This window comes from Podarcis melisellensis (assembly GCF_964234715.1).
Source record: "Podarcis melisellensis genome assembly, chromosome: 14".
Lineage (NCBI taxonomy): Eukaryota > Metazoa > Chordata > Lepidosauria > Squamata > Lacertidae > Podarcis > Podarcis melisellensis.
Genome location: NC_138546.1, coordinates 36,608,413 through 36,634,638, shown reverse-complemented (window position 1 = coordinate 36,634,638; position 26,226 = coordinate 36,608,413). Strand labels below are relative to the sequence as shown.

The window sequence follows — 26,226 nt, the reverse complement described above, 5'->3', positions numbered from 1 at the left end:
CAATTTCCCAGAGAAGAGGGATTGGCTGTTAAAGCACGCTTAGAATTATAGCCCTGTGAGGGGAATATCAGCTCTCAGCAACCTCCACGAAAACTACAGATCCCAGGATTCTTTGTGGGGGGAGACATGAACGTTTAAAGTGGAATGGTGCAGCACTAATTGTACAGTGCAGATGGAGCCTCCGTTGCTCTAAACTAGTGGCTTTTAAAAAAAACCAGCACACATTTTGCCTCTAAGAAAAACTTTCAACATAAATGCACCTGCCACAGAACCCCTGTAGAGACAGGTCAGACAAGGAACTGTCCAGTTCCATAAGACCACTAAGAACATGTCCTATAAATGCACCCAAAGCTCCTCTGAGGGGAGACCAACAATGTGGAGTGGGCAGTTTCCTAGGGATTTATTTTTCTGCAGGGAAAAAATAATATCCAAAATGTAAGCACATTAGTTAGAACAGAAGAAGAGATCTAGTGGATTAGGCAAATGGCTCATCTAGTCCAGCATCGTGTTCTTACAGCGGAAAACCGGACACCTATGGGAAGTTTGTAAGCATCACCTCAGGACAACAGTCTCTCCATTTATGACTCCCAGGGACTCCCAGAGGCATACTGCCCGCAACAATGGAGGGAATATAATGAACAGAGGCCAACTGCAAATAAATATTAGGCAAGCTTGGCCGTTCAAGGGTTTTTAAGCTTTGTACACTAAATGAAAGTAAAACAAACATGCTAAGGTCATTCCCTAGGGTATCAGAAAACTTCCCAATGCAAACCAATATTGTCCCAGTGCAAATTACACTCATTTTCAAAAGAAAATCTTCCAACTCAAAATTTTCCAGAAAACCCACATTCCACAATGGGAAGGCTCTTTCAGAGAAACTTTTCCATCATTGCCGATACTCTCACATAGGAACCCCTGATAAGTGCCCAAGGAACACCTTAATAAATCTCCATGCAAAATTCAAGCCACTACCCTAGATGGCTCCAGCAGGAATGGATCAATGTGTTTTAAAAATGGCTCCAGCAGGAATGGATCAATGTGCTTTAAATAATAATTATTATTATTTATTTATTTATTTATTTATTTATTTATTTATTTATACCCCGCCCATCTGGCTGGGTTTCCCCAGCCACTCTGGGCGGCTTCCAACTGAATATTAAAAACAATACAGCATCAGACATTAAAAACTTCCCTAAAGAGGGCTGCCTTCAGTTGTCTTTTAAAAGTAAAATAGTTGTTTATTGCTTTGACATCTGCTGGGAGGGCGTTCCACAGGGCAGGCACCACTACCAAGAAGGCCCTCTGCCTGGTTCCCTGTAACCTCACTTCTCGCAATGAGGGAACCGCCAGAAGGCCCTCTGCGCTGGATCTCAGTGACCGGGCTGAACGATGGGGGTGGAGACGCTCCTTCAGGTATACAGGAAAAGAAAAGAAAAGGAAAAGAAAAGAAAAGAGAGGTACTGATGGAAAGAGGAGAGAGATAGAAATGAAGCTTTGAGCAAAACATTAATCAGTACCAAACTAGCCAAAAAGGCAAGTCAACGTTCAGGACAGAGGGGGCCAAAAAGACTAGCATTTCAAAAGCAATATACAGTGGTATCTCTGGTTAAGAACTTAATTCGCTCCAGAAGTCCATTCTTAACCTGAAACTGTTCTTAACCTGAGGTACCACTTTAGCTAATGGGGCCTCCCACTGCTGCCGTGCCGCCGGAGCACGATTTCTTTTCTCATCCTGAAGCAAAGTTCTTAACCCGAGGTACTATTTCTGGGTTATCGGAGTCTGTAACCTGAAGGTCTGTAACCCGAGGTATCACTGTAGACCCAATGTCAGCACCATTAAGCAAAGCACACCTTCTGAAGAAATCAAATCACAAAATGTATTACTAACTATGATACTAAAGCCTGGGAGTTTTAGTTTCGGAGCCTGTCCCTATATATGTTGACTCAAGAGTAAGTTCCATTATTATTGATTTCATTTATATTCTATCCTTTCCTCAAGATCAAGCCATCCTATTTGGTTGTCTCTTCATTTTAGCTGAAGAACCCTGTGTGATACATCGAGAGTTGGTAACCAGACCATAATCACTTAATGAGCTTCATGGCCAAGTGTAGATTCAAACACAGATCTCCCCAACCTAAGTTCAAAACCCTGTCCACTACTCCATGCCAACTCAATGGCTCTTCCTCCCTATATGTGCACACAGGATCTCGCATTTACAATGCAATCCTATACAATTCTGCTCAAAAGCACGTCCGTCTGAATTCAATGTGGATCACTCCTCTGTCAGTGGGTATGGGATTGCAGCCTTAACAAGTAGTCCTTCAAAGTTGCAATCCCCAACATACTTTAAGCACCAAAGTCCCACTGAACACAGTCAGACCTATTTCTCAGTAAATCTGGAAAGGATTGTAGAGCGTGTTCTCAACAGCACAACCACACATGCCAACCTTGAAGTGAGCTCCACTGAGTTCAGTGAAATGAAGAACACAAGAGCTCTGCTGGATCAGACCAAAGACCCACCAGCATCCTGTTTTCACAACAGCCAGTCAGATACCAATGGGAAGCCCACAGGCGGGATCCAAACACAACAGTACTAGCCCTATTCATGTCCCCCGGAAACTGTGGCTCAAATGTACCACTGTCTTCATCCCTTGAGGTAGTAAACAGTCACCATGGCTGGTAAACGCAGCTAACCTTATCAACCATGTACTGTACTTTTCCGTGTATAAGACAAGATCCCCCCCCCCAAAACAATGTTAAAAATGTGGGGTTATCTTGGTGGGAGATTGTGGCTGTGGCAAGGGCTGCTGTCAATCGGCTGCCGCTGTGGTAATTGCGTGGGCAATTGGTGGCCGCTGGCGGTGAGCGGGCAAACAATTGTTGGCTTTGGTGATGCGTGTTATTGGCAGCATCGTTCAGGCGGGTGAGCGGTTTTCAACAACCCTGGGCAATCAACAACTCTGGGCAACCCACCAAAATAAGCAATCTGCCCCCATTTTCTTAATGAGGAGTCCCAAAAATAGGGGGCGTCTTATACACAGAAAAATACGGTATTTGTCTAATTCCCCCTTTAAAGCCATCCAACACGGTGGTAATCACTACGTCTTGCACAAGCAATTTCCATAGTGACTGAAAGCCTTAGACCAATTTTCAATTAAGCGCAACCTCACCCTTCAGTGCCACCAATACCCCACTTTGAAATATTCTATTAAAACCTCCCAGTTCTCCGATTCAACTTTTAAAAAACAAAATCCACCTAAGGAAGGCAGGTGGGGAGGGAGGAGAGAAGCGCAAAAAACCCGAAGAAAGTGCTGTGCTAGATGCTGTATGATTTTTAACTGTATTGTCATTGCTTCGATTATAACTTATGTTATATTTTTATAGTACAGGTATTGCAATTCGAACCCCAATTCGAACCCCATTGAATTCAAACGGTAAGGGTTCATTGCAAACCACCTAAATCAAACTTACACACCACCGTTTGGATCAAGGCCTACAGCACAAAACAAGGAAACTGTTATTTCAAGTATTAAGAGTCATAGAAAGACATCTGAGAAACAACATTTTAATAGATGAAATAAATACTCCAGTACATGCAAGATTTTTTTTTAAAAAAGACACTGAAAAATAATAATTAAAAAACCCAAATCACTTTCTTGTTAAGAGTGTAATATTCCCCCACCCCCTGTTTTAAAACACTCACAGTAGCTTCCCCCCAGCTTGGAAATCACATCCAATCTCCACTCTTTTCCCACTCGACACAGCCAATGCACTTCTAACCTAACACTTGATTCAAAAGTAACCATACAGAAACCAACATAAAAACAAAACAAAAAGGTAGCTACATCCATCATTTAAAGTTCTGCTTCTTTCAGACTGTATGAAAACTGAGGTAACTTTTTTTTCCTTCCTGCACAACTGAACAGTAAAATTTAGAAGGGAAATTTTGGAAGACCAAAGAAAAAGAAAAAAGTTTTAAAAGCACACCCAGCGCAATTAAGGCCCTTTCTCTATCCCATCCAACCTCAATAAAACCTTAAAACTGTTATTACCACTCGCTTGTTTGTAGACCTTGTATTCTATAAAAGATGCGAAATTGAATCAACTTGGATGGTTTCTCTCTTCTTTTTTCACAATCCCTCGCCCCAAATGATCAGCCACTCAATGCTGATTTGTTTCTACATAGGGTAAAAGGTAAATCTTTTTGCTGCCTCCCCCATTCAAAAAAATAATTTTTTTAAAAAATCAAAAGACTGGGCTGATCTACACAAATTCTTTGGTATACATAAAACAAAGGGCCAGTTGAGGGGAGCCTAAGTACATTTGTGTTAGCAGTGACCAAGGTATACCTAAACTGAAAAGATTAATTCACAGAAATTGAGTTCGCTGGCGGTAGAGTCCGAGGCGAAGATCTTTCCCTCAGTGCCTGAGATAACAGATTGCAACCATCCGAGACGGCGCAAGCCGAGTTCCGCAACCGTTCCCTGTATTCAGTTGTTTTGGAGCTACTTTCGGGGTGTTGGGCTATATCCCTGAGGCATTGGGTAAGGAGCACACAAGCCGAGACGACACTCATTGCGCCCCCTAAAATGGCGGTCTGCACGGCTTTACCTTCTGGATTGATGGCGGCCGCTCTGCCCAAAAACTGAGGCTCAGTGGCAAAGCCCACCAGTGCGCAGACAGACTGCACCAAGGGCCCGCTGAACAAGACGCAGCGGTTCCGCGTCAGCTCGCTGGGCGAAGTCTTGACCTCCTTGACGCAGGCCAATAGGGCCGAGCCGCTGGTGCTCATGCACTTGACGCTCAGCTTGAACTGCTCCTTGGCAAACTTATCCTTGGATTTCTCACTGGCCAGGACACAGGCGTCCGTCAGGAATTTCAGATTCTTGGACATGTTCTGGGAAACCTCCAGCAGGAGCTGAGGGCTCATGTCAGCCAAAGGGGTGGTCTTCAAGATCCCACAGCCGTGCTCCACCTCATGTTTGCACCGGGTCACCTTGTAGCGATCCACCAGGCCGGGCAATGCTGGCTGAGCTCCTGGGGTCTCCACCGCCGCCAGGTAAGCGGCGTGGGCAGAGCACTCCGTCAAGGAGACCACCAGGTCTCCCATCTCCACCAGGATGTCCCCCACCTCTGCGAAGCGTCCCATGTTGAGCTGGCTTTGGACGTCGTGAGTCAAGATGGAGAGGCCTTTTGTCCTGGCGATGATGGTGTCCCGGCACTTCTCGAAGGACTCCCCAAAGACGGACAGGCTATCCGTATTGACCGGCCGGCTCTCGCTGGACAGCAACAGCAAATCCGCCACCAGCTGCATCTTGCTCTTGCAGTGGTCGCAAATGGAGATGAGCTTCTTCCGCTGCAACGCACCGCTGCTCGGGGTGGACGCCTCGCTAGCGGACTTGCCAGAGCCGCCGCTAGCCATAGCGCCTGGGGGGCACACGCATGCCTCTCGGGACCCCACAGCTGCCGCCACCCCTCCCGCTCCTGATGCCTCCGGAGGAGTCCCCACTCAGCCTGGCAGGATCTCTCTGCCTTTTCCGCACCATCATTCCATTAATCTCCGCAAGTAAAAGTAAAGTCTTTGCGGGCCAGAGGGAGAGGCGGGAGCCGGCCGGAGAGCAGCCCAATCCAAAGGGAGACTGAAGCTACTCCACTTTCACAGTGAACTAATAGGCTTGGAAACAGGCGACAGGTTCCCCGACTCTTGGGAAGACTGGATCCTCAATTCCGCAACGGCATGATCAATTATTGTTCCCTTTCCTGCAGATGGACCGTTCTTTGGAGAGAAGCGTTATTAGCAAATAATCCAAATGGAGCTGCTGCAAAAATAATAATAGGAGCAATCATTTAAAATCTTTAAAAGTTTCCAGCTGAATAAATTACAGTGGCACGTTTAAATTCATGAGGAAAAGAGTTTGGGTGGGATGGTGTTGTTGTTTTTTAAAAAAGAAAATAAATGGGAAGAGGGGCTGAAATAGGCGACGATCCTGTTACCGTTTGACTCCTTTCCAATCCAAGCTGTCCCCGTGGCCCGGAAAGAGGCCAGCCAACGCCATAGGCTCCTTTAACAGCTCCCGAGCAGGCAGGCACGCATCTCTTCCTCTCCCCGTTGCTATCAGGAAGAACAGCAGAGGGTGTGGCCCGGCGGAGCTGTGGCCGGGGGAACTGGCCGCGCGCAGGAGGAGGAGGAGGGTTGCCGCTTTGATTTGCTAGGCTGGCCCCGAAGTGTTTCGTGCGCACCTCACCTCCGGTGCAAAAGAGGACACGGCAGATCGTGGAAGGCGAGGCGAGGAGGGCGGGCGGAAAGCAACGATTTCCTCTCCCCCAACACCACCCGGATCCAGCCCGCTGGTGCAGAAGGAAGGCAGGAAGGAAGGAGGGAGGGAAGGAGGGAGGAACCCTCAAGCTTAGCTTGCCGCTTTTGCTTTTCTTTTTCGCCACCTCTCTCCTGCTTGTCGCTCCGATCACGACGCCCAGCGTCCCCGGGAAAAGCAGCGGCGGCGGCGCCGGCCCTCCAGGGGCGTGGGCGCACCCGATCTCCGCTCGACGGGGAACTTCAGGCTCTGCCCTCGAACAAGGGCGGCGGCGGCGGCGCTGGGTGGCCTTTGCAACAGCTGCTGCGGGAACCCAGCCGGCCTCCCTTCGCCTCCTCTCTCACCATATTTCCTCGCTGGGCTTTTTCTCCTCCTCCTCTTCTCCAACCCTCCCCGGCTGAATCACCAACTTCTGCGCGGTGGAGGGAGGGATCACGAAAGGAGGGCTCCCCGCCCGCTCGCCAGCTTTCCACTTCCCAAAGTCTCTTTTCAGCCTCGGCCGTGGGGCTCTTATCAGCTGCCTCGGCGCGGCTGCTCCTGCATGGCTGGGGAAAGGGCGGGCGCCGGAGCCAACGCGCCTGCTGCTGCTGCTGCCTTTTCCCCCTTCCTCTCTTTCTTTTTTAATGCTTTCTCCCGGTTGCCTCCGCTGTAACCTCCCTGTAAGCCTATAGCAATCTTTTGTGCGGCCTGTCGCCGCCCTTCGTTTTAAACGCTGCGGTCTTCTCCACGCCCGCTGCTGCCTTGAAGGCTCCACCCCAGCAGGAGATGGGGCGGGTGGGAGAAGGGAAAGAGGCGGTGTCACCGCCCGGTATAACAGGCGGTGGCGGCGGCGCCCTTGCTGTGGCCGTCGGCTCGATTGCGCTTTTACGCACGCAGATGCGCTTGGAGCAGGAGAGCCGTGGCTGTTGGTTTACACGTGGGAAGGTTCTGGCCTGTGTTTTCAGCCCAGCCTGCCCGTTGATTTCACCCCACCCCCGATTTTATTTTATTTTTAATTAAAGGAGCATAATCTATCCCCGCCCCCTTTTGCAACCTTAGCTTCCCAGCTGTCAGCAAACATTACTTGGAAGTCCTGTTGAAATCTGGGATAGCTTTCTAAAGAACCAGCATAGAACGAGGTCTTTGCCTCTTTCCCACCGGTGTTGGAAACATCAGGAGCGTCTTTTGAGCTATGAGATGGGCGCTGCCAGTGGTTTATTGGAGGGTTTTGAATACAGAAGCATTTCTTTTGGTTTCTCCTTATGGAGGAGAAAATGACAAGCGTGCAAACCTAATGGAGTTAGCCTGTGGGCACTGCCGCCTGATTGGATTGTGGTTTTCTTGTTGGCCAACTAGGCTAGAGAACACTTTACTGCTACTACTTTTTAAAGCGGCGTGCTATGGTCCATGGAGTTATGAAGAGTCAGACATCACTAAACAACAACAACCACCACTTTTAAAAGAATATACAGTGGTACCTTGGGTTAAGAACTTATTTCTTTCTGGAGGTCCATTCTTAACCTGAAACAGTTCTTAACCTGAGGTAAAGGTAAAGGGACCCCTGACCATTAGGTCCAGTCGTGACCGACTGTGGGATTGTGGCGCTCATCTCGCTTTATTGGCCGAGGGAGCCGGCATACAGCTTCCGGGTCATGTGGCCAGCATGACTAAGCCACTTCTGGTGAACCAGAGCCGCGCACGGAAACGCTGTTTACCTTCCCACAGGAGTGGTACCTATTTATCTACTTGTACTTTGACATGCTTTTGAACTGCTACCACTTAGCTAATGGGGCCTCCCGCTGTTCTCATCCTGAAGCAAAGTTCTTAACCTGAGGTACTATTTTGGGGTTAGTGGAGTCTGTAACCTGAAGCGTCTGTAACCCGAGGTACCACTGTATCAGCATCCTGCCATTAGTTGTTGGAAGCTGCCCAGGCTTTACAGAGATGTTAACAGTCCACATAAAATGACCAAAACAATGTGTGATAAAAGATAATTAGCAGACCACAATTTAACAAGCTGTGAGTGCATAAAGGCCTGTGGGAGATGGAAAGCATGGTTCAAGAAAAGTGTTTTAATGTATCCCTGAGAGTCAAGCAAGAATGAGCGGAGGTGAGCTTGATAAGGAGAGAACGGGGTCCCCACCGTGGTCTAGGCCCTGCTCCATGTATCTTTCCCACTTCCCTCACAAACTAGGATGTGATAACTTATTTACTTAATTCTAGTTATTTATTTAGCAAGGTTTAATGAAGAAAATCTCAGTGGTTTACATAAAATAGTATAAGCTGACTCTCCTTCACTGGAGAGGTCGGATGGTCATTGTCAGGGATTTTTAGATGCGATTCCTGCGTTGCAGGAGGTTGGACTAGATGACCCATGGGGTCCCTTCAAACTCCACTGTTCTATGATCCATTAAAAACAGCAATTAAAAGCAAACTTTTAAAAGCAAGTAGATGTAATAAAATTGTGAAAATACAGATAAAACCAACAGCTTGGGAAACAAATGTGCCTAATATTGCATATCAAGGTAGGCTCATTTAAACAGAAAAGTTTTAAAACTGTAAAAGTTTTTTTAAAAAAATCAAAAACATTACTGTATATTTCGCCCTATTGGACGCACTTTTCCCCCTCCAAAAATGAAGGGGAAATGTGTGTGCGTCCTATGGGGCGTATGCAGGCTTTCGCTGAAGCCTGGAGAACAAGAGGGGTCGGTGCACATCGCTCCCGGACCCGTTCTGGGGGCTTCCCCCGCCCCAGCCCAGCAAGCTCCAGGAGCGATGGCGAGGTTGAGTGCAACCTTGCCTTCGCTCCCGGACCCCCAGCCCCCAGGCTAAAAACGAAGGCAAGACAGCTAGTGGGATCCATCCCGTTTGCTGTCATGGCTTCTTTGCTCTTTGGGGCTCGGGGGGCGGGGGAATAATATTTTCCCCCTTTATTCCCCCCCCCCAAAAAAATAAGTGCGCCCTATGGGCCGGTGCGCCCTATAGGGCGAAAAATACGGTACATCATCTCATCATCCCAGGCCATTGGCTAGGGCTGATGGGAGTTGGAGTCCACTGGCATCTGGTGGGGCACTGGTTCTCCACCTAGGACCTTCAGCGTGCAAGTGCCTTGTCTTGTCGTTGAGCTACACCTTCTCCCACGGCATGTTTATGTATATTTCGGCAACTAAATTAAGCTCTACTTGCCATTTCAAGGCATGATTTGGTGTGAATGGGGATGGTACTATCGACAGCAAAGAGGCTACTTTAAAAATTATAGCTAATCTATGGGTCTGGCGAATACAAACAATGCTTCTGTGAAAAGTCAATCTAAAGCATTTTAATATACTCCGGAAGGCACCCAGAGTCACTGCAGGACATAACACTTCAATTATATAAGTCCAGCTCAGGAAGGGTGGGGGTCCGCTTATTTTGTGCTCGTGCACTGTAGTCTCCTTTGATGTGTTTTTTATTTTAAAAAAGGCCTTAAGGGTGCGCCTGCAAATTCCTGTTCATGGTGGTGACTCGTTTTTTTTTAATCAGTCATGTTACCCATGCAGACTGCCCTGAAAAGTGCTTATGTTTTTCAGCCTAATAAGACGTTGTGACTAAAGGCATCCAGACATTGTCTGCTGTGTTCCTGTATTTGGTGCGTAAAATGATATTTGTCTGTACACCAAACTGGTGACTTTTCTGTGCACAAAGCACTAATAAAGTTACATACTTTTATTTTCTTCTTCAGAAGTAAATATCTATCTGCTACTTTTGGGAAAGTAACTTAACAGAGCAATCCTAACCATAGCAAGCCAATGTAATTTTGGGATCCTTACAGTAGAGAGGATGATGGGCATAGCTGTCAACTTTTCCCTTTTCTTGTGAGGAATCCTATTCGGAATAAGGGAATTTCCCTTAAAAAAAGGGAAACGTTGACAGCTATGATGGGAGTTGCTGTCCTTTCTCAATGATGTCTGTTGTGGTCTTGGCTGTCTTGGCCTCAGCAAAGAACCATCTCTCCCTGGGGGGGAAAAACACACACACACACACCACCTAGATCAGAAAACAGAAAAGATACTTAATTATTTTATTCATATACTATACCATCTTTCTGCCAAGCTGCTGCTTGTTAGTGTAGACCAGGGTTTCCCAAACTTGAGTCTCCAGCTGTTTTTGGACTACAACTCCCATCATCCCTAGCTAGTGGGACCAGCGGTCAGGGATGGTAGGAATAGACAATGCTGGGCTTAGATAAAAGGTAAAGGTACCCCTGCCCGTACGGGCCAGTCTTGACAGACTCTGGGGTTGTGCGCCCATCTCACTCAAGAGGCCAGGGGCCAGCGCTGTCCGGAGACACTTCCGGGTCACGTGGCCAGCGTGACATCGCTGCTCTGGCGAGCCAGAGCTGCACACGGAAACGCCGTTTACCTTCCCGCTGGTAAGCGGTCCCTATTTATCTACTTGCACCCGGAGGTGCTTTCGAACTGCTAGGTTGGCAGGCGCTGGGACCGAGCAGCGGGAGCGCACCCCGCCACAGGGATTCGAACCGCCGACCTTTCGATCGGCAAGTCCTAGGCGCTGAGGCTTTAACCCACAGCGCCACCTGCGTCCCTGCTGGGCTTAGATAGACCAACATTAAAATAAAATAAAAACACAGAATTTAGATAATTGCTAGGCTTTGTTAAGTATAAAATGTTTTGTTCCTATTATTTTGCTGCCGGCCTTCATGTGTTTGATAGCCACCATAGTATTTCTTCTGGAAATGGAAAGGCAGGATATAAATTTAAAATAATAATAGGCATTAAGGAGATTGCATGGTTGGCTGGATTCTGCACCTACAGTTATCAGGTTCTCTGAGGGTCTTGGGAGCACGGAATACGATATTACTGTAATATTATCACCATCACCATCATTATATTTTATTTGTTATTATTGTTATTATTATTTTTATTAAATTTGTATTCCGCCCTTCATCCAAAGATCCTAGGGCGTTTCACAACAGAGAAATATGGTTTCCTCTTTCCCTTCAGAAACAAATGTAAACGGAAAGGAGTTTTGCTCTATTCAATTTCGAAAACATGGTTCGTCCCGCTCCCCCCCCCCCCGCAGCCTGAAGTGGTACAGCCCTCTGCCCCTCGTTCCTTCCGGCACCTTCCCACTCACCCACCCTCCTCCGCCTGTAGCTTTCAAATCTGGCTGCCCCGCCCACTTCCTTTCCCGGCGCACGCGCAGAACTGGCAAGAGGGGCGGGATCGGGGCGGAAGAACCTTCTCTAGCCAGTGCCGGCGGCGTCGCGCGTCGGGACAAGATGGCGGCGGCCTACAGATGGCTGGGCCTGGTCTTGGCGCTGTGTGCCTTGGCGGCCGCGGCCTCCGGGGCCGAAGAGCCGAAGGAAAAGTCCCCTGAGCAGGCGAAGAAGGAGAAGAAGAAGAAAAAGGACATTCGGGACTACAACGACGCCGACATGGCGCGGCTGCTGGAGCAGTGGGAGGTATGTCCGTGAGGGAAAAAGGGGGCGCAGCGAGGACCCCAAAATGGGGGGGGGAGGGTCACGGGGGGAGGGGTCCCCACCGTCTTCCTCGTCTAGTTCCTTGGCAAGGATTTGGGGCTGGAGTGCGGGTTTGTTGCGCTCGCAAAGGGTTGTATCCAACCCCAGTCCAAAAAAACCCCCAGAAAACTGACAGAAATTAGAATTAGAAGGGACCCTGAGGATCATCTAGTCCGACCCCTGCAATGCAGGAATAGGCAGGTATCCCATTCAGGGATCGAACCTGCAACCTTAGCGTTATCAGCATTGTTATTGTTATTTATTTATTTATTTGTGCCCCGCCTATTTGACAGGGTTTCCCCAGCCATTCTGGGCTGCTTTCAACGTGTGTGTGTGTATGTATATATGTAACTCTATATGTATATACACACACAAATATTGTATAACATTACACATGAAGAAGCTTCCCTATACATGCTCTAACCAACTGAGCTATCCAGGCTTAAGTTATTTTTATTCATTTAGCAGGATACAGTATAAATATTCTCAACTGCTTTTTTTTAATGTAAAACAAAAACATCTTCCGTTGTTTTTAAAAAGGACAGATTAAAGCAAGACATTTAAAAGCATTCGGGAGATGATTAAAATCAGCAGTAGCTAACGGAGCGACTTCTGTGTGCCCAGTCCATTAATTTCAGTGGGTGTGCTCCAAGTAGGGCATGGGCACAGGCCGAGGGGGAATAGGGGGAGATTGGTTTGAAGGGGATGAGCTCGTTTAATTGAATGTGGGGGTGGTGAGGAAATAGTCCTGAAGGAGAGGCTGCCCCTGAGCATGTGTGGAGTGTATTGGTCTTCATTGGGGAAGAGTAGGGTTGGCAACTGCAGTGTGAGACTATAAGAAAACCAGGTACAGTATTACGGAAGTCAAAACATTTCCAGTACTTTTACTGGGGTGTGCTGTCCTTGAAATGTGTGAAACCTAAGTTGGGGTTTTCAGGTTCATAAACATATTAAGTTCAGTAGCTGGAACTGTTTCAGTTTTGTTTTATGTTATACATATTTGTTTGTTTGTTTTATGATATATGTATATGTGTGTGTGTGTTATAGAGAGAACAAGAGTGTGCCTGGATAGTTGGAGTATGGTGCTGATAACGCCAAGGTTTCAGGTTTGATCCCCGCATGGGACAGCTGCCTATTCCTGCATTGCAGGGGGTTCGACTAGATGATCCTTAGGGTCCCCTTCCAACTCTGCAATTCTTTGATTCGTATATGCATGCTGCTTTGAGCAGAGTATGGGTTTTAAAGTTTAAATTAAGAGCTGTTCTCTGAAATAAGGAATAGGAAGAGTTTAAAGGACTATAAGCAGAACTCAATAGTAATTAGCACCCCTCTTTGCTTTTGTAGTAACAACCACCAGTGCATTTTGCATAGCAGAATAAAGCAGCAGTTTCATATGATTTGGCTCTGCATTTTGCACTAATAGGCTTTTAGATACTCTTCAGGGGTAGCCCAACATAGGCTGCATTGCATCAGCCCAATTTCTTTAGTATCCAGCGCACACGTGATTAGCAGGTTAACCTTTTCCCAGGTTAACTGCCCCCACCTGTCTAAATGCAAAGCTGGATCTAGGAGTAGTCTGAAACTGCTTATGAATTTCATGTAGGTAGAATACCTATTTTTAAATCAGTTTTTTTCATTAGTGCTCCGTTATCTGAATTAATATTTCATTTTGCTTCCCACATCCAGACCCTCCGTGATCTCTGGTGTTGTTAACTAGCTTGTTGAGTGAGCCGCTTGGCACATAAAGTAATGCCATGCACTCATCCAGAGTGCTAAATTGAAAACCAGATTTCTGTTTCTGAAGCAGAAAAAAAGTTGTGTTCTATTATTTTAGCAAGTAGAAAGCTGCATTAGACAAACAGTTTCTACATATGCATGCAAAGTGTGCATGGTCTTCTAAACTTGAGATCTTTCAATAAGCCTAATTTTTCTAAGACATACCTTGTTGTATCAGGATAGGACAGCCCGTTCCAGTGCATTCTTAAGTGTTCCTGTATTTTGTTTCCAACACAGAAAGATGATGATATAGAAGAAGGAGATCTTCCTGAGCACAAGCGTCCATCTGCACCAATAGACTTCTCCCAACTTGACCCAGGCAAGCCTGAGAGTATATTGAAGATGACCAAGAAAGGGAAGACTCTTATGATGTTTGTCACTGTGTCAGGAGAACCTACAGAAAAAGAGACAGAGCAAATTACTAATCTGTGGCAGGGAAGTCTTTTCAATGCCAACTATGACGTACAAAGGTAAGATTTTTGTCTTGGAGTTGCACGCCTGCCCTCACGTGCCTGGTTTAATTATCCTTTTGTATGGGCTGTGTTTATATGTATGGCCACCTAAATTACTGCATGTTTTAAATTAATACCTTCTTTCCTGTATTTTAATCTGTATTAATGAGGATATGAAAAATTGTTTGAAAGTTTTCAAAAGAATGGCATGCTCAGTTAGGAAGATGAATAAAGTTATCATAATTAATAGCTTTATTTTGTCTTTTTCCTTTGATGTAACCTTCCCCCTCCTGAGACAGAGGCACAGTGCTTATTCTTGCTGAGTGCAGTCTAAAGCCGTGTGGAATTTTATTAAAAATTAGTAAAAAAAAATTCTAGCAATTTTCATTTGGTAAAAATAAACTGTTGAAATAGTCTCATATTTTCCTATATGAGGAAGGAAATAATCTAGACCCCATTATGGCTGCAATCTAATATAAACCTACCTTATAAGTCCCATTGGACATAGTAGGACTTAACTGTCGTAGAAACACACTTGGATTAGTTTGGAAAAGTGTAGTCGACTTTAAAACCTGTTACAATTTGCCAGTGGGCTGTGAAAATGGATGTTTGTGGCTATTTATAGGTAGTATTCTTCTCCCACTGTTTGTCCCTTTGGATACAAATATGTCTGTGTCGTCCCCGTCCCGTCCCCCGTCCCCCGATTGGAATTGGAAGAAATGATGTAAGAAAAGCCACCCTGCTCACAGCTCTATCTAGTCCAGATACCAATTTCCCACAGTGGCCAACCATATGCCTGTATGAAGCCAGCAAGCAGGACACGAACCCAACCATACTCTGCTGCTGTTCCCCAGCAGCTGATATTCAGAGATACTACTTCCAGTATAAGAGGGAGAAATGTATCCATTGTGACTGGTTGCTGTCTATAGTCTTAGCTGCCATGAATTTTGTCTAATCCCCTTTTAAAACTGTCCAAATTGGCAGCCCCTGCCACATCTGGTAGCCGTGATTTCTGCTGTTCAGTTATTCACTGTGTGAAGAAGTGCTCCCTTTTGCCTGTCCTGAATTTTCCACCATTCTATGGGAGAAATTGTTGTGGAACTGAGCAGCCCTTTATTGTGTTGTTTTCAGCTCCTTCCAAGAAACCCATGGAACGAAATATCTGCACCTGATAGGTGTAACTCATAAAAAATATGCTTGAGAGAAGTAGGAGGGATTACTGTACATGACTTCACTTGTATCCTACCCAGTTATCCAGCTTTGACAACATGGAGCTATTTAAGTGTACTACAAGGATAAATTCCGATGAAATCTTGATATATAAGCCAACATTTTAACATTAGCATACGTAGAGGCTTTTTTTTTTTAACCCCATTACATCTAAAATAAAGCTGAGACCCATCTCTTCTAGCCGGGATGGGAGATCCTTTTTCAATCCAGTGACTGCATTCCCTTTTGGGCAACATCAGGAGTGCGCACGCTGATCATGGGCTGGGTCAGAGGCAAAAAGAGGTAGAGAAACAAATGCAAATTTTACCTTTCTACAGTAAGATAGTTTCTGCACATACCCTACTCTGTCCTCCATCAAAGCAAAGGGCCATATCACAGTTCAGGGACAGATTCTCTTGCTAGGCAATAACATTCAGCGGGCAAAGCAGGGCCAGTGTGGGATGAAAAGGGTTCCAAGGGCCAGATAGGGAGGCTTGGAGGGCCACATTCACCCTTGTGCCTGAGGTTCCCCATCCTTTGCTGCATCTGTGTCTCTCCCCTCTACCATAAAATTGAATAAGAAATGCAATAGGCTGTATTTTCACAAGGTAGTTAATTATAATATTCTTACTTATGAAGGTAATAAATCCTGCAGTGCAAGTTTTGTCCCCCCCCCCCATTCTGAGACAAACACCTCTTGCTTTTAAGAAATGCAACATGCCACTTAATCCTTGGGGTTATTTATCGTTCCTTTTTTGCAAAGGGTGGGGCAGAGGCTCTTCCCTACCTGAAACATAAATATTCAATACTTCAAAGGCCGGCCACTAATTGAATCCCTTTTAAAACCTAGGTTTATCGTCGGTTCAAATCGTGCCATCTTTATGCTGCGGGACGGAGGCTATGCGTGGGAGATCAAAGACTTTCTGATAAAACAGGAGAGGTGTGCGGACGTAACACTGGAAGGTCAGGTGTACCCTGGTAAAGGAGCCAAGGACAGCGAAAAAGGGAAAAATGAGACCAAGCCCGAAAAATCCAAAAAGAAAAAAGATACTGAAAAGAAACATGGACCCCTCAAAGACGACAACCGTGCAACCAAACCAAAGGAAGAGCTCTGATAAGTTAATTTGACTGTAGAGGAGAATTGGTGGGAAATTTTAGGAAGGAGAAAATAGGGTGGCCTTTCTGGGTTTCAAATCAAGGGACCAGTTTACTTATTAATGAGAGGCATTTGTTCAGTAACAGCAACGTTAATGCTTAACATCAGTGGATTGCTTCTTTTAGATCTGGAGTTGGTATATTGTGCCTTGTCTACTTTCAAGCAGTTGGGTTTTTTCAAACAGTTCTCTGTTTAAAGTTTAAAACAAGCACCTGTGTGTTTACCTTCAGTATTGCGAACATTCCTCAAAGGATGAGAGGGGAAGAGCTGTTGCAGTTGGAATTCTGCCGTCAGCTATTTTGGAGGAGTCAACAAGGTGAACGTTTCGTTGGCGATAAGAAACAAGACTTAACTTTCTAGGAGTTTCTACCTTTGCAATATTTTCATTAATGAAAATAAATGATACCCCTTCTTGAAAGTGGCAATCTCAGAGTGTCAGCTGTGGTGCCAAAGTAGATTCTGGAAAGCACAGGTTTGATGCATGCAATGAGTGTTTTTATGTAAGTTGGTTTCACTGCTGGTGGTCGAATGCCCAGCTGAAGTGGGAATAAACTCGTCTATTGAATTAACAGATTTAGGGTTTCCATAGACTAATGGTGGGCCAGTTCACTTACTCCAGCCTCTCTCAACCTGGTGCCCACCAGATGTTTTGGGCCACAACTCTCATCACTTTCAGAACATTGGGCGTGCTGGCTGTGGCTGTTGGAAGTTGTAGTTTAGAACATCTGGCAGTAGGCTGAGCCATGTGATAAAAAAGGTTCAGCCAATCCAGTAAGAGGAATGTAATAAGAATAGCAAATGTATCAAGATGCAATTAACCCTGACACTAATTGAAGAGCTTAATTCCAAAAGGTACTTAAGTCAATTTTGACCAGTATTCCATTTGGAAGAAAATTATTTCTGACTACAGTGGTACCTTGGTTGTCAAACTTAATCTGTTGCAGGAGTCTGTTTGACTCCCAAAATGGTTCGAAAGCCAAGGTGCAGCTTCCGATTGGTTGCAGGAGCTTCCTGCACTCAATCGGAAGCCGCATCAGACGTTCGGCTTCCGAAAAATGTTTACAAACTGGAACATTCACAATTTCTTCGGGAGCCAAACCGTTCGAGTATAAAGGTACCACTGTATAGTCTTTTTGAATGCCAACACGATTTTCAAGGCTTTTATACAATTTTATACAAGTTCTTCCACCCGTCCCGCCCCTTATTTGTAGCACTCATGGCAAACATCTACAGGCCAAAATTGGATTGGAGTTAAGCTATTCAGTTGCAATTGGGCTCAAGGCATTCCAGAATTGCAGTGACTATAAACTGGGGGCTTACTCTCTTTAAACACAGAGGTGCTGGTTTCCTTCTTAATGTTAATTTGAAAGAATACTGCCTTGGTGCATAAGTTTATTTTAGATTTGTGGACACCGCACCATATTAGATCATGCCACGTTTGATCTTTTTGAATATAGCTTGTATTTCTCTGGTGCCAAAAATACTTCCAATACTTTGGGTGCTCTAATTTGTTCATTCATATATAAAGTTGGTAGATAATTGGGAAAATATCACCATGCTGTCACCATGAACACTCCCTCCGGAATGTCAATAAATTTGTACCTTTTTCAGAACAAATTTCTTTTTGATACGTGGAGTCCTGTGTCTGGACACAGCTGTTTTGTGATGTCTGTATCTGCTCAGAGTGGCCACCAGGTGGCACCATTAAGTGTCAAATTCAGATGTTGAGAAGCCTTCAGTGGCTTCTATCCTCTTTTGATTCTTGGACCTTTGATAAAAGCTCTCTCCTGGCCTAATTCAAGGTTCTGAAGGAGATGAGAGGTTAAGTGTTAATGAATAGCTGAGTACTGTGTTTGTCCTGAGACTTCTGTTTATTCCCCGCTCCCCCCCAGATTTTATTTTCATTTTTACTTGATTTTTAGGGATTTTGCTTTGAAAGGGCTCTCCTGCGTTCCATTCTGCTATTACAAAAGAACAGGGAAATGTTGAGAAATAGAATCACAGTGGTGGAAGGGACCACAAGGGTCATCTAGTCCAGCCCCCTGCAATGCAGGAATCTTTTGCCCAATGACCCTGAAATTAAGAGTCTCATGCTCTACCAACTGAGCTAAACGTAGATGTGTTTTTTGTTGTTCAGAGGTGCTTAAAACACATGCAAGATGTGCTTTTAAAAAGATGCCAGTTTTCGAATATGCTGCCTGCTAAATTTGTCTGGTGTGTGCCTGATGAAAAGCTGGCTGGTCACCTGTGCTAAGTAAAAATTTCTTCCAGGTAACTAGGTAGCAGCTTTTTTTAGGACACAAACAAAAGGCATAAGCATAGGTGGCAGGTTAGAAGGCTACAAAATGCCCTGCAGGGCAGTAAGAAAATGCAAGGTATGAAACAACCAAATTCACATACTTTATATCCCTCTGATTTTAGTGGAGGGGAACACTTTTGTGTTGGAGTCACTGGGCCTTGAAGATCACTAATCACCTGGTTGCCTTTGGCTGGGAAGTGTTTGAGCTGAGAGGCAGTTGCTTTTGTTTGTGCCTCTTTCAAGCCATCAGTGTGTCCGAAATGACTAACCAGGTTAGATGTGGGCATTCAGGCTAGCAATTCTTGATGACTTTTTTCTTTCTTTCTTGCAAGGTTTAATCATTAGCTGTATCGTGCTTTGGTCTTCTGGTTCTGCTAAGGTCGTGTGACTACTCTGCACACAACTTCCAACTGCAATTGTGGCAATTGATTTTTATGTAGATTTCAGTTCCGTGAAGCTAGCATCCCGATTCTCCGGTTTGAAAGTTATAGAAGAGTGGCTCTGCAAGATGAATTACTCAGAAATGATTTTGTCAGTTTCTTTGACTATTTAAGGGCAATCAGGTGTGTTTTAATTTGTTAGACATTTTCTAATTATGGGGCCTATAACTCCAACATCATCTTTGCATGTGCAGACTCCCCAATTCAAGTGGAGGGAGGCAGGGGAAAGAGAGCGGAGTTAACACAACTGAGAAGACATCTGCCTGAAACTTTAGAGACCCATTAGTAGTTGGAATAGAGAAAACTATTACTTTGACCAACTAGTGGCCTGACTTGGTATAAGGCAGCTTTCATACACAGGTAAGTAGATGAGCAGCCAGAGCGAAAATATTTTTCTCATCTTGATTAATGCCATTGTTGTGAAACCTACAGCCATTTCAAGGACAAAGCATCCTTTGACAGAGAATCTGATCTTGCTTTCATCTCTTCGGTTGGCATATGGCCAGTGACATCCACTCTTGTCAGCACTGCGGCGAAGAGGCAGAGGTAATTCTGTTCTTTGTAGCAGATTTGGTGAGTGACAGGTGGGACTTAAAGGGCAACTCATTCAAGTAACGGTGAAATTGTAGGAACAGGAAAAACAAAATGAGTACCATAAATCAGAACAGTTTCTGTACACAGAACACTATTAATGTAGGAGTTTACATAAATACAGGGAAAAAATGTACCTTTTTTCTAATTAGCTGCTATGTATCTCCCGAATGCTTTTGTAAATCCCATGTCATGTGGCAAACATATTTTTAATCTGAATATTTAGAAGAAGCTGGATTTTTTTGTTGGGTTTTTTCAATTTTTTTATTGATTTTCCAAAAAAAATTTTTTTATTGATTTTCCAAAATTTTGAAACAAACAAACATAGATCTTAGTTATACTTAATCCAATCTTAGTAACATTGTTACTTGACTTCCTCAAATCCCCCTAGCTGAGTTTCAGTGTATATCATTGTAACAGTTTTCCAAAACTAATTTTCTCATAAAATTAACTTAATCAGTTAACATCTTTCTTTCTTTTCTCAGTTTCTCACTCTGGAAAGTCTTCCTTTCACTGCCTCTTACATAGGGTTCTTCCACCAGCTTCGTGTGTGTGTAATCCTTGGATAATGGCCCAGAACAGAGGACCCCAAATAAAAAGAAAGAGATGGAAGAAGGGAAGGGAGAAGGGGGAAAAGAACTTCCAACTTTCTGACGGTCAGTTACATAAATGAAATTACTCAAAACGTTCACTAGGGTGACAGCCAACTAACAGTTCCACTTTAACCCAATCTTCAGATCCAAATGTCTCAAATAAGCCTCCTCAAAGGGGGGATGGGGGCAGGAGGGAGAGAGGCAATATTGGGTTGTTCGTACTATGTTTATGTAAATACAGAAGAAATAAGAAATTAGCTGCATTTTTAAAGTATCACCAGCTAGCTTGACTATTTGAGGCGTTAAAACCCCTTGGAAGTGGCCTGTTTTATTTAGGTGTGCCCTTCTCTTCATGTATGCAAGTCAGGTGGATCCCATGAGAGCTTTTCTTTGCTTAAGCAAACTTCCTCTTGCCTTATGAGTGCCTGGAGCGTTGGCAAGATGTTTCTGCAGCTGCTGCTTGCATCTTTGAGAGATCATGTGTTCATTTTTCAAGTTTACCTTTGTCTTTGGGTTTCCCAAGTTTCTGCTTGCCATTTAAAATAATTTCCTTGCATTTACAGCAGCAAGGATTCTGTCTGGAGTTAAATCTTTTAAGTCTATGAGACATAGGTGGTGGATATGCTCTGTTATCAGCAGTGAACCACTAGAGGGTGGTCGAGCATTAGGAAATGTCACAGTAAATTTCTGCTGTTAAAGTCCAAATCTGATTGTATTTGCTTGCTTTCCCTTCCAGAATGGCCACCCAGCAGGTTTTCAAGTGCCTTGGCCAGGTTTTCAAAATGTTTGATTTCTTTAGACCTGCAAGCTGTGAGTTTTGTGTGCTTCATCTCTGTTCTAGACTTAAAATATCAGTGGTGATTTTAAGTGTGTGAATTAGAGTTGTACAAAGGAGCAGTAACTGAGTAAAAACCCCAGGCAGGGCTGTCATTTTAAATAGAGCAACAGTTTGGACAGGTTTTCTGCCCTTAGTATTTCAGTGACTTGGGACCAAACTGCAGGATTGTTTACATTTCTGCTCTATAAGGGCACATTGGTGAATATGCACCAATTTGTTGTAAGGAACCAATTACCCTTCCCTTTGTCTGAAATTGGTGCCTTCACTATCCAGACATGAAAAAACCAGAGTTGGCTTACAACACCTCTGTGCATGGGAATCTTGTGGCCGTGAACAATATAAAATAATTCAAACGGTACAGGTTAGGGATGGGCGAATCTTGTCACCTTCAGTTTCTCATTTTTATTTTTAGTATTCTTTCTTGTATTCCACATTTTCTTAACAGTTTGAGGTTATTTTTTAAAACAAATTCTCATGAAAACTCATCAGTGTTTTAATGTGAGTTTCTCCTAATGCAGTTTTGCCTAGTACATTCGTTTTTTTTGCAAAGCGATTTCCCCTAATACAATGCCTTTTTGTATGTTAGTGAAAATATGCAAAAGAAAATGCACACTTTACCTCACTGTGTACATTTGTGTACACGTTATGTGGCTAGAGAACTGTATTGCAAAACTTGGAAGTGTGAATTTTAATGGATGGTTATCTCATTTGGGAAAGTGAAGATTACTTGAGTTCACTTTTGATTTAAGAGAGCTTGTCAGCTTCTGTGTATGGAAGGGGTGTGTGCTTTTGTTTTATTTTGTGCTGTGCCTCAAGTGGCAAAGTACCTTGGGCTGGCCATGCTCATTTAAGAGGGACAGAATTACCATGTTCAAAGTCAGACTTTTTAGCCTGTAAGGCAGGTGATGATGGAGCCTTCTGCCCAAGAAGCTGGAGAGCAAGAATTGGCCAGTTTACATGGTACCTACCCAAGGAGCCATGGTCTTCATTGCAAATGTCAGCACAGTTTCTCCTCGCTCTGTCCTGGCCTCTCCATTGTGGAGAGGAGAGGGAGCTTAACCAACAAGCAGTTACACCTGGATGAGTCAAGGTTCTGGATCTGAAGGGTTAACAAGGAAGGGCCTCCTGCCACAGACGGTTGTGGCAGTAAAGGGAAATAGTCTTAGGGTGGGATTACTGATGCTACGCACCTTTGCAGTAGGGTCTAAGTGACATGACACCATCCTTAGACTGACAATATGCATTTTGCTGGCAGGTTTAGATCAATTGTTTTTGGGTGATGATGGTCTATGGTATCAGTTCATTGTGATAAAATAATCCAACACAAGTAAACGGTACACACACATGTAAGAGTTGCATTGAAATTTTATTCCAATAAATGTGTATTCCAAACAACTAAATGTTAATTAAGTTGTAAGTGAAAACATTTGGAAGTAACATTCCAAGAGTTTTTGTCCTCATACAAAACTGGCTGCCAAGGGAAGTACCACATTCTGCAGCCCTTTGAAGTTTTCAAGTGCAAAGCAGATTAGCTGAAGAAACATTTCCATGACCTTACCCTATTGTACAAAAAAAAATTAATTCCCATAACAGCATTTATCTCTTCAGCTTTAATCTTCTTTGTGCCTTTTGCAATAAATTAATAGAAAATTAAATCTTTTTCAGCAGGAGCTTTAAGAAAATATACAAAACACTATACATCTAGTTCCGAAAAAGGACCAGCTATTTCGGGTAGAATACTTGGAGTGACGAACACACACACAACACACAACCCTCCCCAAGGCTCTCAGAAAGCAGTATTTCTACAATGCAACCTTTGAAAAGCAATTTTACAGATTGCGAATGGTCAGTTACTAGTAGAGACCAATCAGTCACTCAGTTAAAAAAGAGCACACATTGAAGGCAGTTTGTTGATGACCCATAAATATTTTCTCCTCCCTTTTTAATTCTTTTTTTAAAAAACCTTTCTGGGTGACAGCCTCACTTCTGAAGCAGTTACACAGGGTGAGGGGACATACTTTGATGTGCTTTTTTATTAATAAAAGTAGCTGGTAACAGGAAGCCCAAGCACATTTTTTTTTTTTTTTTTGAGAAACTGATAACATTTGTCCTTCATAAGCTGATCCTTGGCCACAGTGATTTGGTCCTTTGTCACAAGGGACTCTTTGTGAAGATCCAGCAACCTCTGCAATACCCTGAACAACTGCGGCATTCAGGTATTCAGTGGATCACTGATGCGCAGGCAGAAATAGGATATCAGTCGGTGCTTATGAAGTGTCCTGCTGACATTGAATGCCAGCACACCAGAAAGTTTGTGAGGAGATCAACAAAGCATTTTCAGTTTTTGCCGTTGTGTCTGATACTGACTTCTGCTTACATTTTCATATATACATAGCCAGGAGCTCAACTTAGAAGTGCATGTTTTTTCCTGAGTAGGTGTCTGAAAGTTGAGACTGGAAAGTTGAGACCGGAGAAGGAACACTTTGTACATTTTTCTACTGATTCAAAACCTGAGACTCCTACGGACAGACATGAAGGAGACCATTGCAGTACACCAAGGCAACATGACGTGAAATCAAACCTTTCTTATCACAAATACGCTTGTGAGAGGAACAGAGCTATTACTAACTGTATCCTGGACTGCCTACGGAATGTTGGTTGTCTGATGTGGCCATTTAACCCATTCACAATAAGGTTTCTTCTATGTACATCATCAAAAGATACTACATCTTGAGCACGCCATGTACCTCAATGCATTTTCCACTGAGGGCGTGCTAATGAGCAGGAACACACAATGCAGGTCACTTTCTCACAGTTTCATTTTCTTTACCACTGGAACTGGCAGAGCTTGGAATATCCTCACTGCTTCGTCATCTGTCTTCAGCGTAACCCAGAAGGGCCGGAAGGTGCCCTTGTATCCAACAAAACCCATTTTATCTGAACGAAAGGAAAAAAGAATAGTTGAAAACCTCCAAATGACTGGAACCAGCAAGAAAGGAGGCAACCATGGACATAATTTTTAATGGAGAACCTGGTGTATGATTGGGAACTGTGATCATGGTTCTATCAAATACAACATGTCTGTAGGTGGACAGCTGCCAAGAAAGTCCAACATAGTCACCTTTAACTTCAAAATGGGAGCCTTCTCAAAAATGAAGGTACTGGTTTAAAAAAAAAGGAAGTTGAATGATGAAGTCAGGGGGTCACTAATCTCCATAATGTTTGGAGAATGCTTAAAACCACAATAATGGAAGCTCGGCTAGAATGTATAACGCAGATCAGGAAAGATCCCACCAAGGGCAAGAGGATGCAGGCATGGCTAAGGAACAGAGGCAAAGAAGCTATTCAAAGCATGAAAGCCTCTCTCTGAAAACTGAAGTCTTGCCCAAATGAGAAGAACCCAAACTTTGGCAACAAAAATGCAAGCACGCTTGGGGATGCCAAAAATAATTCCGAGGGTGATTAAATAAAAAACAACCACCACCTGATTTCAGTATCTTATTTCAGAGTGCCATTCGAACACAAAAGCCCAAAGGTGTGCTGCCTGTTTCGTTAAAGAGGTATTCTCCCTGCCTAAAAATTATTTTGCTTTTGAGGTACTGTTCTCCCCATGAATTCTCTAAGCCTTCGCATCTTTAAACTCAATGGAGATCCAGCAGCTCAGTTCTGCTGAGCCTGAAATCTGAAGTGGTACAACACTTCCTCTAGCCCTCTGTCCTGTGGTCCCCAGCTGTTGGACTACAGCTCCCCTCATTCCTAGCCATCGGCGAAGGATGATCACCTGGGGGCCAAAGATTGAAGAACACAGTAAACTGAAACGATCAACAATTTTAACAAAGGATCTTTTATAAAAATAGCTACTTACCTTTCAATTTAAAGCCCCTCTGTGCTCCAAGTTTCTCCAGGACGGTAGTCCACGGACCTCTTGAGATGAACCTTCCTTTAGATGTCATCACCACTATAGAACTACAGGAGACAAAGGCATCCATAAACCATTTATTCTTCCACTGAGTGATTTAATTTGGTAAAAGCTACCAGTTGTGCAACTCTGGGGTGCTGGTCCCTGTATCAATTCAATCATGTCTCGCCAGGCATGCATAATTTATTCTGAAGTTTAACAAGCACATCCAATTAGGTTACCTTACATCTGTTATCAGAAATGGTTGGTATGTATAATGTTTGCAGGAGCAATGAGAAAATCACATGGCTGCTATACGACAGCATATGGCTTGTTACGCTACATCTACAACCACTAGGTTTTCCACTTTTCCAGAACTTGAATGCCCTCATTTCTCATTAACTTACTTTTCCCGAATGTTATTGACATAGTTGATCATCTGTGCTGGGATTCCTTGTAGAACGGAGTTTTTGAAACTCATCCGGTCAACAAATCTCCCATCATGCCCATTGATCACAACTACTTGGATACCATCTTCAGAGAGATAAAACTTCCTGCCGTCAACCTGGGAAACAAATCAGTTCTTGCTGTTATCAGGGAGACCAGAGCAGTAACAGTTGATAGTTTTGGATTTTCAGAAGTAGAGGCTGATTTGAAATATTGTATATGAAAGAAAAGAAAAGAAAAAGAGGCAGACCTCGAAATACGAAAATTTTCAAACTTTTACGTTTAACTTTGTGTTGTTGATTTAAGGTGCAACACTGGAAATTAGTCAAAATTTATGTATTTCACACAGCTCATTTTCATATGCATTAAGCATCTGAAAACACTGGTGGAAAGGGGGCAGGGAAATGAAATATAAAGTATCTAGCAACCCCATAAAACTTATTTTTGAACAAGTAATGCTCAAAAGTATTGCTAGAAAATGATGTGGCAAAACAGGCTGGCGAGATGTCCCAACAGACCAAAGCACTGAGTAATAATGGCATATTAAAAACTTACAGGATATTCCTCCCCTCCCCCCCCCCTTGATTCTAAGGCAGTCTTGTTGGGCATTAGGACAAGAAAGCCACAATTAATTATGATTTGGTAGAAAATTAAGCCCAATTCTAAATATCAACTTGCCTTGCTAGTAATACGAAATCCATTCAGATTCCAT

At 44.0% G+C, this 26,226-nt stretch overlaps 3 protein-coding genes across 7 annotated transcripts in view; 1 reads left to right on the top strand and 2 right to left on the bottom strand.

Moving 5' to 3' along the window:
- Window positions 1–3,550: 3,550 nt before the first annotated feature.
- Window positions 3,551–7,723, bottom strand: TLNRD1 (talin rod domain containing 1). Its single transcript, XM_081887872.1, has 2 exons — window positions 5,996–7,723; window positions 3,551–5,820 (listed from the first exon to the last, which is right to left on the bottom strand). Exon 2 carries the CDS (start codon window positions 5,421–5,423, stop codon window positions 4,365–4,367), a length of 1,059 nt encoding a protein of 352 aa, XP_081743998.1. The 5' UTR covers window positions 5,424–5,820; window positions 5,996–7,723; the 3' UTR covers window positions 3,551–4,364.
- Window positions 7,724–11,530: 3,807 nt separating this feature from the next.
- On the top strand, window positions 11,531–18,025 carry MESD (mesoderm development LRP chaperone). The gene is made up of 3 exons (XM_081888753.1): window positions 11,531–11,758; window positions 13,829–14,061; window positions 16,103–18,025. Exons 1-3 carry the CDS (start codon window positions 11,576–11,578, stop codon window positions 16,365–16,367), a joined length of 681 nt encoding a protein of 226 aa, XP_081744879.1. The 5' UTR covers window positions 11,531–11,575; the 3' UTR covers window positions 16,368–18,025.
- Window positions 18,026–22,516: 4,491 nt separating this feature from the next.
- The window catches only part of CEMIP (cell migration inducing hyaluronidase 1), a 167,154-nt gene continuing 163,444 nt past the window's right edge, over window positions 22,517–26,226 (bottom strand). For all 5 annotated transcript variants that reach the window (XM_081888407.1, XM_081888408.1, XM_081888409.1 and 2 more), the window contains exons 27-29: window positions 25,475–25,632; window positions 25,035–25,135; window positions 22,517–24,106 (exon numbers count right to left, since the gene is read on the bottom strand). In XM_081888407.1, coding sequence (XP_081744533.1) covers window positions 23,979–24,106; window positions 25,035–25,135; window positions 25,475–25,632 — 387 coding nt within the window. In that variant the 3' untranslated portion in view covers window positions 22,517–23,978. The remainder of the gene's footprint in view (window positions 24,107–25,034; window positions 25,136–25,474; window positions 25,633–26,226) is intronic.

Excerpts from the sequence above, each read along its gene's own strand:
- MESD (XM_081888753.1), top strand. The coding sequence starts at position 11,576 with ATGGCGGCGGCCTACAGATGGCTGGGCCTGGTCTTGGCGCTGTGTGCC. Across the intron at positions 11,759-13,828 it reads GGCTGCTGGAGCAGTGGGAG|AAAGATGATGATATAGAAGA; the intron begins GTATGTCCGTGA and ends TTTCCAACACAG. Across the intron at positions 14,062-16,102 it reads GCCAACTATGACGTACAAAG|GTTTATCGTCGGTTCAAATC; the intron begins GTAAGATTTTTG and ends TTTAAAACCTAG.
- TLNRD1 (XM_081887872.1), bottom strand. The coding sequence starts at position 5,423 with ATGGCTAGCGGCGGCTCTGGCAAGTCCGCTAGCGAGGCGTCCACCCCG.